The sequence below is a fragment of the Mastomys coucha genome, unplaced genomic scaffold (genome assembly GCF_008632895.1).
Source record: "Mastomys coucha isolate ucsf_1 unplaced genomic scaffold, UCSF_Mcou_1 pScaffold21, whole genome shotgun sequence".
NCBI classification, from domain to species: domain Eukaryota; kingdom Metazoa; phylum Chordata; class Mammalia; order Rodentia; family Muridae; genus Mastomys; species Mastomys coucha.
In genome coordinates, this window is record NW_022196904.1 from 57,284,208 (window position 1) to 57,300,408 (window position 16,201).

The 16,201-nt window shown below is 46.2% G+C and overlaps 1 protein-coding gene across 2 annotated transcripts in view; it reads left to right on the plus strand.

Moving 5' to 3' along the window:
• Positions 1 to 16,201, plus strand: part of Adamts17 (ADAM metallopeptidase with thrombospondin type 1 motif 17) — a 319,009-nt gene that overhangs the window by 246,343 nt on the left and 56,465 nt on the right. For both annotated transcript variants that reach the window (XM_031386937.1, XM_031386938.1), the window contains 3 exons: positions 698 to 855; positions 5,305 to 5,464; positions 8,630 to 8,765. In XM_031386937.1, coding sequence (XP_031242797.1) covers positions 698 to 855; positions 5,305 to 5,464; positions 8,630 to 8,765 — 454 coding nt within the window. The remainder of the gene's footprint in view (positions 1 to 697; positions 856 to 5,304; positions 5,465 to 8,629; positions 8,766 to 16,201) is intronic.

A 16,201-nucleotide genomic window follows, 5' to 3' on the forward strand; every position in this document is an offset into this window, starting at 1 on the left:
GTGTCTTGTCATTTCCTCCTCAGTAGCCAGAAACTTTCAATCACCATTGAATGTTTCTAGCAAAATAGATCCTGTTCCAGGTAGTAGAGAATTCTTTCCCCTAGTCACTCACTGGAGTCTAGGAGTCCTCTAGTTCCTACACACATCCTCTCTGAGACGTATGTCACCATGTTGGAGAGCATCCTGCCTGTTTCCCTGGGTGGCTGCACAGTTGTAACACCCAAGCTCACTTGCCCACTGCATTTGCTGGGACTGTGGCATCACACAGACCAGGGAGCTGAGGCTGGGCCTGGTCTATACCCTGCAGCCATCTGTCTGAGCAGACATTTTGTGGCCTTGACTATACCAATATAGAACTCATTCATCAATCAAGAAGCCAACTACTACCATAGGCTTCGACTGGATCCTGGCATCTCCACCCTCTGGCCTCTCCCCAAGTCCCACTATGGGAATCAGTAGCGAGATAGGCAGCTGTGTTGGAAGATGTGCCATCCGCCCTCACAGCTCTTTCCCTTGTAAAGGAGAAAGTTTGCTCTCTGTGAGCCAGCCTCTGTGCTTAGTATCCAGAGAGTACAGTTCTCTCACTGTAGGTGCCTGCCTGCCCTCACAGAAGCCTCAGACTCAGGCAAGATCACCAGATTCTCTCCGAGGACAGGCTAGATAGCCCTCATTTCCCAATGCTCAATTTCCTTTCTAGCTCTCAAAGACTCCAGTAAGAGATCCATCAACAGCGACTGGAAGATAGAACTCCCTGGAGAGTTCCAGATTGCAGGTACAACTGTCCGCTATGTGAGGAGAGGCCTGTGGGAGAAGTTCTCAGCCAAGGGACCCACCACGGTGCCACTGCATCTGATGGTAAGTGCTGGCCCTGCACCTCTCCTGAAGCAGGTGGCTTAGCTGGGTTGTTAGACTCTTGTTCCCCAGAACCTAAGTGGAAAGGAATGCCTCTGGTTCCTGGAAGTTTGCAAGGCTCCCTGCTACAGATGCCCCTTTCTCTTTTTTATTATTTACATTTCTTCATTTATTTGTGTGGGATGCATTTGTATGTTCTGTGTATGAGGCATACAAGCATGTTCTGAAGAGTACACCAATGTACATTCCTGTATACATTTGTACACGTGTGTAGAGATGCTGGTGGTCAGCTGCCAATGTCTTTTTTGAGTCACTGTCTACATTTGTATTTTGAGACGGAGCCTCCCACTCAACCTGAAGCTCATCGACCTGGCCAGGCTGGCTGGCCAGTAACCTTCATCAGTCCCCACCTACAGTTCTGGGATTACACCCTCGAGATGCTGTGCCTGGCACGGGCGCTGAGGATTCGGACTCAGATGCTTGTGTTTCTGTGGCATGTACATCACTGGTCGAGACATCTCCCCAGCCCTTCACCTCTCTCTTGGTCTTATTCCTTCCACCTTGAGCTTCCACCCAAGAATCTCCTCCTGGCTCCTCACTGGCAGAGCACCTATCTTTTTCAAAATAAGAGTCTTCCAAGACAGGAATTGCAGTCACACGGTGACAGCAAGGGATGGACATTGTCTTAGATAGGGTTTCCAATGGGTTTAAGAAAACATATGACAAAAGAGTAGCGTGGGGAGGAAAGGGTTTGTGTAGCTTACATACCCAGAGTTGCAGTCCACTGAAGGGAGCCAAGGCAAGAATCAAACCAGGTGGGAACCTGGAGACATGAACTGAAGCATGGGCCATGGAGGAGTGCTGCTTACTGTCTTGCTCAGCCTGCTTTTATATAGCACCCAGGATGACCTGCCCTGTGATGGCCCAACCCACATTGGACTGGGCCCTCCCACAACATTCACTAATTAAAGACATGGTCCACAGCCCCCATCTTATGGAGGCATTTTCTCAACTGAGGTTCCCTTCTCTGAAGTTGACATAAAACTAGCCAGCACAACTGTTGCCCCAAATCTTTTTGCATCAGATAGCAGCATGCACAGAGCTACCTCATAGCTGAGAAGCATCTTGTAGAAGTGAATTGTGTGAGCAATGTGTGGTCTGTACTACACAGATTGGGCAGATTCAGCACCACTTACTCCCCAGGCAGTCTGAAGAACCCTGTATACACAGGATAGGCAGGATGTCAGTGTTGTTATCTCCTGGGAACTCTGTGTATGCCACTCAAACATGGGCTCAGTATCCAAGGCCTCCAGGGGAGTCATGCCAGTTTCCTTCTCGGGGTCTAAGTAGTCTCAAGGACTATTTATGACAGTGCCCCATTGTGGCTAATTTTGTGAAGGTGCTGGAGATTGAGCACAGGCTTTGTGCATGCCAGATGATACTCGTTGATTCTGATCACCTAAAGAACAGGGCTTGTAGCAGTATGTGCATCTGTTATCAAAGCCCATGTCCAAAGCGCCTGCTAGTCCCAGAAGTTCTTTTCCCCGCATTTGTTTGTGCCCCTGGAGATGAGCTAACACTCAGAAGATTCTCTGGCCACCACCTACTGTGGGTGTTGAGTGCAGCCTGATGAGGGTGCTGACCCCATTGTAGTTTCTGCTGAGCTAAAAGCCAGCCAACTCCGATGTGTGCCATAAACCTTCTGGGGAGCTGCCAGCGATTGTGCTGTAGATCATTTCTGCAAGTAGGATCTCTGGGACCCAGGGACCTGTCCCAGAGCCATTTCTCCAGGATGAGATTGTTTCCCAGTCCCAAAGCCTTTGAAACAACCCCCACAACTATTCTGAGTTCAAAGCAGATACTCAGAGGGGCACAGAGAGGGAGCTAGAGGCAAAAATGAGGCTCATGCAGGAACATTTGCTGTTAGTGCAGGAGTTTGCCTTCTCTAACAAGCACTGAAGTATACCTTGGACCCCTCTTCACCAAAAGCTCTTATAAGCAGTTGCATGTTTAGCTCAGTGAAGTGTGTACACAGCCTAGAGCTGCTCGGACCATAACAGAAGTCAGAGAAAGCGTCTCACAACCAGCTGGATTTTCAGCCCTTATTTAATATTGAACTGCTTTTTCTCTTGAAATGTGCTCTTTATTCCATATCTCTTCCAGGCTCCTTCCCTCTGTGTAACAGGCTATGGTCCCCCACTCCCCACTGGAGTGTGCATATTATTTTCACAATCAGGGGCACCCATGGAGTCCTAGAGATTAGCACTTGAAACCAATTAGACACATGTGTACCCCCATCATACACAGCTATGAAATTGGTTTCACATGGAGCCTCAATTTGCTGGTCTCATTCCCACACTGAGATATTAAAAGATCGCTTGTAAAGACTAGTTTAGAGCACTTAGTTTTTGGTGACTTGGGGGTGTTTATTTGTTTTGTTGTTTTGTTTTTTAGCAGTAAACATTCCTCCAAGTGCACCACTGTAGGTCTATTGGCTGGGGAAGTAAGTGTGAATTGGGTCTACTTCTAATACCCATGCCCCACCATCCTGCAGTTCAGCCTTGAAGGCCCAGGAAGCCTTGGAACAGTTACCTCCTGTCATCTGAGGGGCCGTGTACTCTGACTTTCACTCCTGCTGGCCCCTTCTCCCAGATCTCTGTGGCTGGAAATGCACTTGCTATCTGCTTAGTCTCAGGGACACTCACTGGTCTACAGCCAGGCCTGTCTCCCACAGAAAAGCTTGCTTTGCCTCACATGTCTACATTATGTCTAAAGCCAGTCAGGCACCTGGTGGTTTTACAAGGCTTGTCATGATTTTCCCCAGGCAAAGCACAGACCCTTCCATTCTGAACCCTCACTAGGATTTCAGGTGCATGGTCCCCAAGCTGTATTTCAGGTGCATGGCTCCCACAAGTGAAGCTTAGATACATCTCTGCACCTCTGTCTACCCTTAGTGTCAGCCATGAGCCAAGCCCCTGCCTTCCCACAGACAGACCTCATCCAGGCTCCATGGCAGTACCAAGATGCAGATATCCTCAGCATCCCCAAAACAGGTTCCCCCCAGCTTCCTCTGCTGCTGCAGGGTGTATCTTTCTCTTGAGTATACTTACTGCGATGTAACAATGATGGGAGATACCATCTGGAGGGCAGAGCTTGTCTTCCTTGGTGTTTCTAGGACTACAAAAAGCACCAGGGGCTGGAGAGGTTGCTCAGTGGTTAAGAACAACGGTTCCTCTTCCAGAGGTCTTGAGTTCAATTCCTAGCAATCACACGGTGGCTCACAACCATCTGTAATGGAATCTGGTACCCTCTTCTGGTGTGGCTGAAGAAAGTTACAGTGTAGTCAGACATAAAATAAAATATAAAATATAAATTAAAAAAAAAAAAGAAAACTGTGTGACTGCTGGGTGGTACACGCCTTTAATACCAGCTTGGAAGGCAGAGGCAGGTGGATCTCTGAGTATGAGCTGTACAGAGTAAAGAGTAAGGTCCAGGACAGCCAGGGTTACACAGAGAAACCCTGTCTTTGGAAAGGAGGAAAAGAAAGAAGGAAAGAAAGAAAGGAAGAAAGAAAGAAAGAAAGAAAGAAAGAAAGAAAGAAAGAAAGAAAGAAAGAAAGAAAGAGAGAGAGAGAGAAAGAGAGAGAGAAAGAGAAAGAGAGAAAGAAACAAAAAAGGAAGGAAGAAAGAAAGAAAAAAAGGGAAAGTACCATGACCAAAAACAGCTTGGGGAGAAGTGTTTATTTCACCTTGCACTTCCAGATCTGTCACTGAGGGAACTCAAGCGAGTCAGGAACCAGAACGCAGGAACTGCAGCAGAAGCCATGGAGGAACACTGCTTACTGGCTTGTCCCTCACGCCTTACACAACCTATCTTCTTCTAGTCCAAAGAGAAGGCCCTTCCATAACAGTTGTCAATCAAGAAAGTGCTGCCACAGGCCTGCTGATGGGCCGATTTGCAGCGGGCATTTTTTCTCTATTGAGGTTTCCTCTTCCCAGATGACTCTAGCTTATCTCAAGTCAGCATAAACTAGCCAGCACAGTGCTTATGCTCAAAGAAATAGTTTAGCACCACTCTCAGATCTCTTTCTAGGAAGAAGCACTACATGTGTCTTTCTCATCTGTAAGCACAGCCTTGTTGATGGAAATTCAGACCCTGCTGCATGATGCCATGTAGTTCACCACCCTCAAATCCCTCATGTAAACAGGTCCTCTGTGGGATAGGAAAGAACAGAGCTCACCAACGGTTTTGTGCTCACCCCATATACCCTCCAAGTCCCCGAGGAACCTGAGGCTGAGATAAAGGGACACCCCTACCTTTAGATCACTGCCTTGATCTTCAGAAAAGAGCAAGGTAGTGGAGGAGCAGCCACAGGTAGCTCAGAGTACACATTCAGCAATCTATGGTCGCTTGCCCCACCTCAGCAAGGCCTTCCTTTCCCCATGGCTCCAGGTGCTGTTATTTCATGACCAGAATTACGGAATTCATTACGAATACACCATACCTGTAAACCAGAGCACAGAAAACCAGAGTGAGCCCGCCAAGCCACAGGACGCTCTGTTCCTCTGGACCCACAGTGGCTGGGAAGGCTGCAGCGTGCAGTGTGGAGGAGGTAAGGTGGGGCTAGGGGAGGCAAGGATGCAGCTTGGCTGAAGAAATCCTGAGTTCAGGGCCCTCTGCACCAGTCTACTCAGTGTGGAAATAGAGAATTTGTCCTTCCATAGGGACTTAAGCCCTGAAGATCTCAACAGAGCATGCAGCCAAGCCATCCCAGCTCCCACGGGTTTGGTAGCAGACCCACTTCATTCCTTGGCCTAGGGTAGAGATTTGCCAATTATGTGACTATATGGTAGTAATGAAAACTGGTCCTGGGACTCACTGAAATAGACCTCCGACTTGGTGGAATGGCAGCAGATGAAGGCCTCGCCCATACTCAAGCACCCTGTCATCCATACCTCAGCCACTGTCTCCAGGGTGCAAAGAGAAGTAAGAATTCTCTGGGTCAAGCAGAACACTCCATGCCGCCCCCTCTTCCACACCTCTAAATGCGATGTCTGCCTCCACACTCCCACTATGGAGTTTGCAGGTGAGCCAAAGAGACTGCCACACTACAAGGACCTACATCAGCAACAGTGGTGTTTTTATGAGTAGGGCATTAAGGAGGAGCACTAGGAAGCTGTTCCTATGAAGAATTCCTCACTCGTGCCAGCAACTATCATTCAAGTCAATGGGTCTCGAAAACAGACGTCAAACTAGGAGAGGGCTTATGGGGAAGAAGGGTTTCAATGAGTAGAGAGGATAAAAGAGGGAATGGGGTAGAAGTCACCATGATTCAACACAGACATGGATGAAAACGTCAAAGAACAAAAGAAAGAAATGGAGGCTTTGACAAGAAGCAACAGGAAATGGCATTCAAGATTCAAGGGGGTGCAGGAAAGAGGCCACTGGCATGAGTGCTCCATGATGTGGGAAGGTTTTATTGTAGAGAAGAGGGAGAAAATGCCCAGAGGCATCTGGGAGAGTACAGAGCAGAGAGAGAAAGAAGTAGACTGCACATGGTCTGGAATAGGGAAGTGAGAGTGGGAGAAAATAGTGGAGATAGTAAGGGGGAGGGGGAGGAAGGGAGAGAGGGAGAGAGAGACAGAGAGAAGCAAGAGGGAATAAGAGAATAAGAGACAGTCTCTTTCTGTACCTCTGGGTCACTGTCATTTGCCACCCTCAATAAGGCACTCAGAAAGGTCATGAGAGATGACACAATGGATGCTGGGTAAGACAAAGTTGAGAGAGGGGATTGACTAGGACTCTGGATGTCTACCAGCAAGTGGGCAGCAAGCTGGGACCCAGCTGCAACCCTACCCATACCTGCTCTTGAGCGGCTTGACTGCTAAAGTGATGTTGTCAAGTATGCAGTGCATAAATCGTTGTTTAACATTTAGGGGCTCATCCCATTACTCATAGAAAAATCCAAGCCACAATATCACCAAGCCCTTCAGTGCCTTCCTATGCATCTCAGCTAACCGCACACACTAAATGTTTTACATGTTTTTCCTCTGCAAACTGACAATTGCAATTGACACAGCTTCAAGGTGGTACCATCAGCCCTACCAGGAAATCTCTTTTCCTGGGGCCTTAGCTGCCCCTGGGCTGATGGTCTCCCACCCACCCCCACTTCAGGACCATGCCTGCTTCTCTAACCGCAGCCAGACATCCCTTTGTCTACTCACTGTAGACAAACCCAGTCCAGGGGAAGCATAGCAGACTGTGCTCCACTAGGAGTTCTGAACCACCACAGCCATTGTTGCCTCTGTGCAGTTCCTTTATGACACCAGTGTCTTCCAGCTCGCTGCAGTAGTCAATGTTGAAAGCTATATTCATATGTACACATGACTTCTTTGCTTTCATATGTATACATGACTACATTCATAGGCCATAGGACAGAGAGCGTAGCTTAAGATCCCCCGTTTTCAGCCATCCCCACATGACAAATTCCTCAGACAAGAGACCCTACAAAGAATCCTGGGCCTAAGTAGTTGTACTTGACTCCATGTTCATCTTTTATGGCCCCTCTCTTGACACCAACGACTCCAATACAGTAGCATGAAATGTCAGCACAGACACACTGAAAGCCAAGGGGAGGTGAAGCAACCTGGCCCAAGGTAGGAAACTAAGATAGAGAAGCATAGGGGCCAACTGTTGATACTGTGGTCTGGTGACGGTGACAACACCAAGAGGCACTCAGACAGCTGGTTCCAGAGGCCACCCTCCTAACTGCCATCACTGTCCTAACTGCCTGTACTGGTGTCAACTTGTGTGTCAACTTGACACAGGCTGGACTTATCACAGAGAAGGGAGTTTCAGTTGGGGAAGTGCCTCCATGAGATCCAGCTTTGGGGTATTTTCTCAATTGCCCCAGGTGGGTAGTGCCATCCCTGGGCTGGAAGTCTTGGGTTCTATAAGAGAGCAGGCTGAGCAAGCCAGGAGAAGCAAGCCAGTAAGGAACATCCCTCCATGGCCTCTGCATCAGCTCCTGCTTCCTGACCTGCTTGAGTTCCAGTCCTAACTTCCTCTGGTGATCAACAGCATGTGGAAGTAAGCTAAATAAACCCTTTCCTCCCCAACTTCCTTCTTGGCCATGATGTTTGTGAAGGAATCGAAACCTTGACTAAGATACTGCCATTGCTCTGCCTCCCAGATGAAGTTGTAAGCCATCAGGTTGAGAGCTCAGAGGAAACACTGAAAGAAAGGCTAATGACTCTGCAAAGCTGCCGAAGAGCACATGGCGCCGAGGCATTAGCACCACTGGGCAAAGTGAACGAGCACAGGCCACCTGCACCAGTGTCCCATGTGTCCCATCACACCAGCAACCTCGCTCCTCTCGAGAAGCACGCCTAAAGCAAGCAGTAACTGACCATACTCTTGGTGAAGGCTGATATACACATGTTTAATTAGGACCAGATCTCTGTAGACTTCAGATCTCAAACATGAAAGGCTCAAACCAAAGAAAGCGTTGGCCTCAGCAACTCCTAAACTGTCCAAGGACAGAGTTGACCTGAGGTCCTGCTGCTTTCAGATTGTTCTGGAGTCTTACCCTGGTCTACACTACTCTGCGATGACTTATGCACCTTATCCCTAAATGTCTAGTTCTCCCTCTTTGACAAATGATATGACTCACTTAGTGATAGATAGTTGTACTCATATACCCCTCCATAAGTATAAATAAATGACTTTCTGGGTATGTGCAGCCATAATTTCTCATCTCCCATGGTTTGGCTTCCAGGAGAACGCAGGACTATTGTATCATGCACACGGATTGTTAACAAGACCACAACCTTGGTGAATGACAGTGACTGCCCTCAAGCAAGCCGCCCTGAGCCCCAGGTCCGACGGTGTAACTCTCACCCATGCCAGTCCCGGTAAGTCCTGTATTCTGTGGCTTGGACCCACCAGCAAGATGGGTAGCAGCAGGTCGGATGAGGGGATGGCGATACACGGATAATATCACAGAACCAGCCTATGCCACATTCTAGTGGTGCCATTGGTGATTCTTTTTTTCTTGCTCAAATAGTCATGTTGTTTGACAATGGAGTTACATTCTGAGAAGTACCTAATCTAGACAATGTAATGTTTACTACACAAGTAGGCTAATGGCAGATATGTGTCATATTTTGTTATTCCCTAAGACATGAACAAAATAGAAAATTAGTTTAAGCATAAATAAAAATCAATATAATCAGTAGACACGGGATGGATAGGCTGGTGCTGTTCTAACACAGACTTCTGTAGAGTGGACAATCCTTTTAAACAGAAGTACATTCTAAAATAGCCGTTAACAACCAGAGCAGAGTGAAGACAGGAGCCAGTAAGTTATTATCACTAATTCTTATTGTCATGAGCATGTACTGTACTGAGATGGAGCCGGGGCAATGGCTCAGTGGGTAAAGTCCAATCTTCAAGACCTGTGTCTGGGTCCTTAGCAGTCATGCAAAAGATGAGAACATCTGTATATGTGTATAGCTCTTGCAAAAGATGAGAACATCTGTGTATGTATAACCCTGGAGCTAGAGGGATGGATGTGTGGACACATGCAGATACTCGAGGCTGGCTGGAACCAGTCTAGCCAGTTGGTAAGCTCTAGGTTCACCAAGAGACACAGTCTCAAAATAAAATACAGTGAAGTGATATAGGGAGATGCCCATAAGTGACCTCTGAGCTCCTTGTGAGCATACACACGCAAGTATACCACAGGTATATGGGTGCAGTATACCACAGGTATATGGGTGCATGCCTGCTTATCCCACCCCTCTCCACTAATAATGTAACAGCACACTAGGTTTGTTTCTGGGAGCATTAGCGCAAACACAGTACATGGCACTGTGATGTGGTGGAGGCGATGGAAAATGTTCAGCCCCACTGTAATCTTAAGGCACCATTTCTACATGCACGGTCTGTTACTAACTGAAGTGCCATGAGATGGAACTGTTCTGAACTTGGCCAAGCCAGAATGATAATGGAAATACGCTGTCCTAGCTGGAGGGCAGCTTACAGGTCGTGACTGACAACATCTCACAGAGAAAACGTTGCCGTGGGCACACACTTTTGACTGGCATCCATTGGCTCCCCTCAATTACTTGCTTTGAAGGAAAAGGGCGTTAAGTGTTAGAATTTTAGTGTCTGAAGTGTCCACAGAGGCTAATGGCTGTGCTTGACCTGTTTCCCTGCCTGTTTATTGTTCGGAAGCCATCTGGACTTCTCTCCCATAAGCCCTGGTGTAAAGTCTGGGATGAACCGTGCAGTCTGTTCACGAGCTTCTTTCTAAGTGCTTCAGTGGGACAGAGCATGGTACTCACTCAGTGACTAATGCGTTGTGTGATGTTACCCCTCTGCCTCCCCTTCTACCCTGAGTTGAGTGAATAGTTTTCACTTCATAGCCCCACTCATCATGTCAAGGCATACTTAGCTTTGCTAGCTAGACTTGGATTTTGATGTGGCGTCTTTTGGATCTTTAAAGCTCTGCTTGTACCACTTGCCTGGTTCAGGAGCCTTATGAAGTGTCTGTCTTTCATACCAATCTCCTTTGCTTAGTTAAACTACTTTGTTTTGTTTTGTTTTATTAAGTGTATGTGTTTGCACATGTGGGTGTGAGTGTGGGTGCACACATTTATGTGTATGTGTACATGTGTATGTGTGTGTACATGTGTATGTGTGTACATATATTCTTTGGAACATGTGTGGAGGTCAAAGAACAACTTTCAGGAGTTAATATCTTTTCATTGCGTGGTCGTGGGGTGACTAACTCAGATTGTCAGGTTTGGCACAGGCACCCTTACCTGCTGAGCCATAGTCACACTGTCACCGCTTTCTGTTAAACTCTTAGTGTGTGCTTAAGGGGAAATGAGGAGGGAAAGCAAGCAAGTAACATTCCTTCTGTTGATTTTGTGTACTCCTTTAAAATTACTAATAAAGGCCCCTTTTCATGCAAGAGGCTTTAAGGGAGGACTCATTCAGAAAGTCTGCATGGTGGATAGTTTTGAATGCCAACTTGCCCCATCCTAGAATCACTAAGAAAAGGTCTTCCATTGCAAAATTACTTAGGTTTGGTTGTCCTGTGGGCATGTCTTTTTGGGGGGAAAGCTGTCTTGATTGTTAATGGAGACAGGAGTATCCACCCTGAATGTGGACAGTCCCATTTCATGGACTGGATCCTGAACTACACAAGATTCAAAAAACAAAAACCAGGTGAGGCCAAGAAGCCTGGATGCATTCATTCTCACTGCATTTGGCTGTGGTATGAGGTAACTAGCTACTTGAGGTCTTAATGTATTAGGTTTTACTGCTGTGAAAAGACACCATGACCAAGGCAACTCTTATAAGGATAACATTTAACTGGGGCTGGCTTACAGGTTCAGAGGTTCAGTCCATTATCAAGGTGGGAGCACGGCAGCGTCCAAGCAGGCATGGTGCAGGAGGAGCTAAGAGTTCTACGTCTTCCTCTGAAGACTGCTAGCAGAATACTGGCTCCCAACAACTAGGATGCTACAATGATGCATCCTGTGATGTTACCTCTCTGACTCTCTTTCTGCCCTGATTTGAGCCCACAGTGACACACCTACTCCAACAGGGCCACATCTTCTAACAGTGCCACTGCCTGGGCCAAGCATATACAAACCATTATACTTAGGGACCTGGAATTGTGAGCTAAATAAGTAAGTCCTTCCAGTTGTATATTTTGAGGATTGACAGCCATACTTCAAGCTCATCTGTCAGTCCGTTATTCAGTTATGGGGCCAAAGAAGGAAGATTTAGCAACCTTAAAAACTCAATTATCAGGGCAGGCAGTGGTGGCATGTGCCTTTAATCTCAGCAGTAGGGAGGCAGAGGCAGGCAGATCTCTGAGTTAAAGGCCAGCCTGGTCTATAGAGTAAGTTCCAGGACAGCCAGGACTACACAGAGAAACCCTGTCTCAGAAATACAAAACATAATTAACTCAGTGATCAGACATGTGTCAATCCTTCTACCTAAAACTAAGAGCAGCCTACTCCCTGGATGAATAAGCAGAAAATGTGGTAAGGGGCTCATTCAGGACAGAGAGGTCGGGATAGGCTCAAGAGTAAAAAACCTTGTGGATGCCTTCAAGAATCAAGAATCATATTTCCCAATCAATGTTTACAAATTACTTTAGTGTCTAATTTTTTAAATTATGTGCAAAAACCAAAAACATTTACTTAGTCCGCACCCCCTCCCCCACAGCAGGCCCATGGCACTTCTGTGGAACACTAGGGATTAGGATTTAAAAGCTGCCAGTCAACCGGGTTCAAGTTCTGTAATGATAGAGTACCAGATAAGAAAGAACTCTGAAGAAAACACAAAAAGCAACTGTTTGAAAGCTAGAACACAGACAGAAAATGGGAGCAGAAGCTATGCATAGTAGGCCAGAGGGGCTCATGTTGAGTTTCCAATTGTGACACTTGTCACTACATGGACACTGTTTTAGTTACCTGTGATTACTATGACAAAGCATCTAACATGAACATCTTCATCTGTCGTCTCATAGGGCTTGTGAGCTCTGTAGCTAGTGTAGGAAGTACGGCATTACAGCTCAGCTCATGGCAGTGGCTGGCATCTGTGGTGGCACTGTCTGTGTGGCTACAGAGCAGGTAGCCATGAGGGTGTTAGTAGCAGGGTCCAGGCCATGGCCTTCAAAGGCCTCCACAATGACTCACTTCTACCAGGCAAGCTCCATCTCCTAAAGGTTGCATAGCCCCCCTGGGGAACAAGCATTCAAAGCAAGAACGTAAGAGGAACGATGCAGATTCAGACCATAACAGAGGCCCAACTAGAATTATGAAGGACAGCTATTGAATTCCCATGGATGCTCAGCGTGATCATGGCAACTGGAAATTAAGGAGGTAAAAAAATAAAACCACAGAAAGAAAGAGAGCCAGCAGGGGCTCTCAGGTTCTACACACGTACTTGGCCCAGTTCCCAGGAATAAGACACAGATAGGACAGACTTTCTCTAGTAGAGCTGAGGGCACCTTGACCTGTGCTTATTGTCAGAGCCATGTGTGCTGCCTGCTAAGCTGGATGTTCAGGATTCTACCATGTTACTCTAGAGAGGTGCCACTCACTGTGATAGCCAGTAGCAGATCCAAGGTAAAAGTTGCTGTGCACATAAAATATGCAAACGTAAAATGGCAGGTTTCAAAGGAAGGTTATAAATTGAAATTTGAGATTATAAATATCAATGGCTTAAGATTGCCAAGATTATGAGATAATTTAATAATTTAAGATGGGATTGTGTTAACTGTAATCATCCAAAATAACTGTATTATAAGTACATCGGCAGAAAGCATGTGTGTGTTATTATTTTTAAAATAGTTATTTGTCATTAGGCAGAGCACATGTGTCACTATGCATGTGTGGACATAGGGAAACAACTTTGGGGGGTTGATTCTCTCTCTCCTTCCACTCTGGGTTCCAGGAATGAAACTTGGATTGTCATGCTTGTGTGGCAAGCCTATTTTGTTGCTGGGACATTTCATTGATCCTGATGTGTTTTGTTTTGCTTTTTTAGTCTGCGGGTATTTGTTGTGTAGTGCTGGGGACCAAGTCAATGCCTGTTCAGTTCTCTACCCCTGAACTCTAGCTCCCACTCTACAATATGCTGTTGAAATGGAATATCCATCTGTTTCTTTTCACTGTTCCCATGGCTGCTGGAAAATTCAGATGACATGTTGGGCTCCTTTGCATTGAACAGCACTGATGTAGATCAGTGAGTGTACCATTGATAATGTTCAGGATACGACTGGAAATTAGTAGTCATGCAGAGAAACGGGTTCAGACCAGACTCAAGACAAGAGAAAAGATTGACTCAAAAGAAAAAGGATTTTTTTTTTTATTCTTTAGCTAACATTTTCCACATTTCCACAAGGGAACGTACGTGAAAACTTTATTTAGTAACTCTGTTCCTCTATAATAAGCTTTTAATATAGTATTTTTATTGATTTTCAAGAATTTTATACATATACACAATGTAGTTTGATAATTTTCATTTCTACTCTTCCCCTAACTCTTTCCAGAGCTACCCCTACCTCCTCTTCCTCTTCCTCTTCTTCTTCTTCTTCTTTCCCCTCCCCTCCTCCTCCTCCTTCCTCTTCTTCATAACCTACTAATTCCAATTTGTGCTGCCTACACAAATGGAGCACAGACAACCTTCCAGAGGTTGTATTCTGAAATACTCCCTCCCTGAGAACCCATCAAGTGTCCACTGCTCCTCCGTCAGGGATAGGGACCCACACCTCCCTGCTCCATGCTAGAAAGGTTTCCTATGTGGGCATGCACAGCTGCTGGTGGTTCATGAGGTAAGCTGTCCTGTCATGTCCAGGGACACGGCTTTTATCTGCTTCTCCCTGGCCTCTGGCTCTTATTGTCTTTCTACCGCCTCTTGCATGATGGCTCCTAAGCCTGGACAGGGACAGAGTGTGATGCCGATGCCTCATTTATGACTGAGCAGACACTTTCTCTCTGCTAAACTTAGCCCGTGGTAGTAAATTGCTGGTGCTCCTGCCCATCACACTTCTGCTAACCATTGAGGCTCCGGAACCTCATTCAGCAAGAGCCCATCCTCTGAAGGTCCTGTCTCAGAATGTGTTCTCTTGGGATACAACAGAGGACACATTAGTATACTGGATCATCCAATATACTTTCTTTCCAGCTTGATCATCCCCTGAGCATCTAGCTATGATCATATCCTGTACCTTCTGCAACATTCCCCTATAACCCTCTTCCTGTTCCCCAGATACCTTCTGAGTACCCCGGTATTTAGAGAGAGGAGAGGCAGATTTTGCGTGCCTGTAACTTGACAGATAGGGGTGTTCTCCCTCCCTTCCACTCTTTTTTTTTTAAATCCTACCCTCTTCCAGTCTCTTTCTGTCTATAAAGTCATCTAAAGCCAGCATAAAGAATGAGTGGAATTTCCATAAACAGAAGAGAAAATGAAACTGAGTAAGGACAAGTCAATACCTAGGATTTTCTGGAGGGCTCACAAGGAAATACTGGGTGTCTGTTCCAAGCTGGTTTTGTTTGTTTGTTAGTTTGTTGACTCTGTACCATCTGACCCTTTAATGTTGTTTAAGATCAGCACATGAAAATGAACTGCCAGGAGTCAGCAGACAGCGCCTACTATTTAACACAAGAAACAGGTCCGATAATAGAATTTGAAAGTCTTCCAAATCCTAGCAAGCTATATATGCAGAGGAATAGTGTACAGCTATATGCACACATATGTGTATGCATACTATATGTAAATGTATGTATAGCATACATATTTTAGATGTGTGATAATACACATTTGGACAGTAGCATTTGAACTATTGCAGAGTGTATTCTAGTTGCCTTTCATAAGAACCTGTAGGCATGAACCCAGGCTTCTTAAGTGAAAAAGTGGAGAACCTGGCCTCAGAAAGAGATCTGACACACAAGGAAAGCCTGCCTTCTGTACAAAGGGTAGAACCTGAAGCCATGTACGGCCTAGAGAACAAAGATCTGTTGGAATGGACCAGAGGGTAAAACCAATGACCCAGAAGAGTAGCCTAAGAACTAAGGGTGTGAACTTTATTAACGGAGCTAAAAGGAACCTGCTGTTGAGCCTGGCACCATGGAAGACCCTTTCTGTTATTGTTACTCTTTGACCTTTAAACCAACATCAATATTTGTCCTTTTTTCCCCTGCATTTTCCTTTCTCTCCCGCTCTCTTAATTCACTTCAAGCTTCTTTTTTTCCACCAAGTTCCCGACAGTTCCCTTTGCCTTCCCAACTGCACACCATTAGCACCTCTTTATTCTGATCCGGTGCCTGGCTCTGTGGATGTCTCTCCCAGCGCTTGCTGTAACCATATGGAATCTGACACAGGGCAGATGGCTCCTCTCCAGCCTCATGCACACCAACACAAATACCGGCAAACCTGGCCCCACCATTGGCAGGAGAGGCAGAAATCACAGATTGGATCAGCTGTTATGAGTGTGGCCAGCAGCCTTCTCCTTGCTGACCACAGTCTGCGGGAAGAGAGCCTTGTCATTGGCATCAAAAGAGTAATACTGTATGCCAGCCCTAGAGACCCAGCCACAGACAGTGCAGTGGGCTCCACTTGAAGCCCAGAACTCATGCATTACCAGATTTAACATTTTTGCAGCCTTTTAGAGCTTATTAGCCACTTGAAAAGCTATTCCAAGTTATTAGATATTTCCCTATAGCATTTATGATTTGAATCGCTTCCCAGGCAGTACATGTTGTACTGTACATTGAATTAGGGTGATTCAGAAAAGAACATTCAGCAACTTACTTGCAATTGG